The following is a 2803-nucleotide window of genomic DNA, read 5'->3' as shown; positions in this document are numbered from 1 at the left end:
TTTTTAACACTAGGTTTACGGGAATTTTTTGATACCTATTTCAACGGAAACCCGTCAAAATGACGGATAAACAAAAGTATATATAAATTTATATGATTTATTTAACTTAATCAAGACTAAAATATACAGATTATTAAAAAAATATTATTACAAATAAAATAATAATCGGGGTGACAATAAAAATAATATATAAACTAATCGGAACATTTTCTACAGACATATTCAATTTTTTTACATTTTTCACATGCGACATTGCTTCTGTTTTTTTTACAATAGCCTATTTGACAACTCTTGCGTATTTTAGAAGTGGTGTTACGCGACTGACGTGAAGTACATGGTGTCTGATGCTGTTCATTATCCTCCTTGGCTAGTTCCTCGGCCAATTGAAATAAGAAGTCCTTTCTTGATATAATGATTCCTGTGCATTCTTTATAAAGTATCCATGCATTTATTGCTGCCATATCCAAGATGTTGAAGAAAACATGAAGGGGCCATCTAACACTGCCTGATTTTACGGAGTATTTTCTAGCCATTTGATCAACAACATCTACACCGCACTTGGTCTTGTTGTAATATGCAATGGTGTCTGGTAAACGTTTATCGCTGTTTTCTAATTTTACACATGTATGCTTTGTGCTCAGAAGAAGGACTTTTATTTTTGGTTTACTTTTATAAACAGTTAGTATACAGTTATCAGATTTATATAGTTGCGAGGAAAACAATTGCATTTTATCTCTTTTCTCTTTTACTATTTTTGGAAGTTCTCTTTCGTTAGATCGAATGGTTCCAATCAATGAGGTTTTTTCTAATAGCAATTTCTTAGCCAGTGAAATACTAGTAAAAAAATTATCAGTGGTAATATTCCTCCCCTCCCGTAAATACGGTTCTGATAATTTCATAACGTGTTCCCCTAGAGGTGTTGATAATCGGGTTTCATCTTTTCCCAAATAAGGGAAACCATTTAAAACGAATTTCGATTTCAAATCAACCGCCGACCAAAATTTTATACCAAATTTATACGGTTTATTTGGCATATATTGGGTGAATCGGCATCTAGCTTTTGTTAGGAACAATTGTTTGTCAATAGAAATGTTTTCGTGTGGCCTATAACAGGACTGAGAGCTTTTTATAAATCTATTCCAGGTTTCAGACACTAGAGCAAATTTATCTGTACGCAACCTTTCTGATCGTTGTGTTTTTTTTTTTTGTCGAACCGTATACCGAAGTATTTCCATGAACTGATCTCTGGGCATTGTATTTGAAAAGAAAGGAGGGCCCCACTTTTTGGACCACAAATAAGAAGCTTTTAGCGATTTCGCTTCATATGCTCCCCTGGCATATAAAATCGCTATAAAAATATTTAATTGCTCAATTGAAATTGTCCAATCCTTTTTTAGTACACGACGCGCTTCTGTTTCCGTGCACCCTTTGATGTGTTCTAAGATGCGTGAATCAATTATTAGGCCAAAAGCACTTCGCACATGGCCCGACATCACATTGCTTTTGGAATATCCAGTAGGTCCAGCGACACCTTTGAATATTGCGTGAATGGGTTGTCTACCGCTGGACCCGCCTGCTGCAAATCTCACCCACTGTGTTCCATCAACTGCAGTTTCTGTTGCATTGCCTTTGTAGTTGGAGATGGTGAGAGTTGAAGATGCGCCCGGAACTTCATCGGAACTCGCACTTGAAAAAATACGCATCCTTTTTCTGCCAAGATTTGGAAGATTTTCATCTTCTGATGACTCTTCTGTATCTTCGCTTTCAGCGGATTCAGGAAACCCGTATACACAATCACTTTCACTTGGTTCAAATTCATTTTCCTCAGAGCTAGCACCAGAATGTTCTTCATTGATGATGGAAATTTTTTTCGATAATTTCAAATATTTCCTAAATTTGCTCATTGTAGCTAAAGGTGGGTCAAGTAAAAATAAATATTATTGAAAAAGTAATTATAAGAAAATAATATTATTTGAAATTATCTTACAATAAGCAAAGTTTTCCTTTTCAAATACTTATATAGTAACTGATAAATATCCGTTGCACGCTGGCGTTCAAAGACAAACAGTCGATTGCTGGTTCATGACCGATGACTTATCTTGCTTCTCATGAACTTTTTATACTTTTCGGCCAGGACTATTATTGCGATTACTCAATTACAAGCGCCGATATAGCGCGTGCCATGCTGCTCAGAATTGGAGCGAGAAGGTAAAAAAAGGGTTCACAGTACTGTCGCCCGTCAAATTGACGGGCGACAGTAGAGAAAGGTATATAGTGACAAGATTTTCAAAAATTAAATGTTTCCGAAAATAAAAGAAATAGAAAATATATTTGCCTTGTTTAGTTATACAAAGTCGTGAAAAAAAATTTGAAAAAAACAGTGCTTATTTTGTAAAATTTTCAAAATAAATCGGAAACCCGTCAATTTGACGGGTGTAGTAAACCTAGTGTTAATAAAAACCGAGTCTTACCATATATTGACCGAGACCTCGAACGAGCTTTTATGCGACTCTGCATAGAGTTAACGCTCGTATGAGGTTTCTATTTAAGAAATCGATTTGAATTTTTAATACAAAATAGAGCTTTCGACTATACTTACGATACTATAAAAAAAAATTAAAAATTAAAAAATAAAAGTATTTTTTTTTCAAAACACGTTTAGTGTGATGAGTCGATCGACCCACCATACATACGCTCATAAGATTTTCAATATAGTTAAGGTCAGTGTGAGCTTGTTTATACATATTTGAATTTCAATTTTTGTGACAGTATAGAATTCTTAAGCATCCTGTGTATGTTTGTT

The 2803-nt window shown here is 34.5% G+C and overlaps 1 protein-coding gene across 1 annotated transcript; it reads right to left on the bottom strand.

The window, feature by feature from the left end:
• Positions 1 to 1393: 1393 nt before the first annotated feature.
• LOC148227863 (uncharacterized) lies at positions 1394 to 1904 on the bottom strand. The gene is made up of 2 exons (XM_088202263.1): positions 1482 to 1904; positions 1394 to 1438 (listed from the first exon to the last, which is right to left on the bottom strand). The coding sequence occupies exons 1-2, from the start codon at positions 1902 to 1904 to the stop codon at positions 1394 to 1396; spliced, it is 468 nt and encodes a 155-aa protein (XP_088058389.1).
• Between the last annotated feature and the right edge of the window lie 899 nt (positions 1905 to 2803).

The sequence above is a fragment of the Plectrocnemia conspersa genome, unplaced genomic scaffold (genome assembly GCF_051122295.1).
Source record: "Plectrocnemia conspersa isolate PC_06_02 unplaced genomic scaffold, ASM5112229v1 ptg000013l, whole genome shotgun sequence".
Lineage (NCBI taxonomy): Eukaryota > Metazoa > Arthropoda > Insecta > Trichoptera > Polycentropodidae > Plectrocnemia > Plectrocnemia conspersa.
Note: the sequence above shows the minus strand (reverse complement) of the source record. Positions and strands in the feature narration are given on the sequence as shown.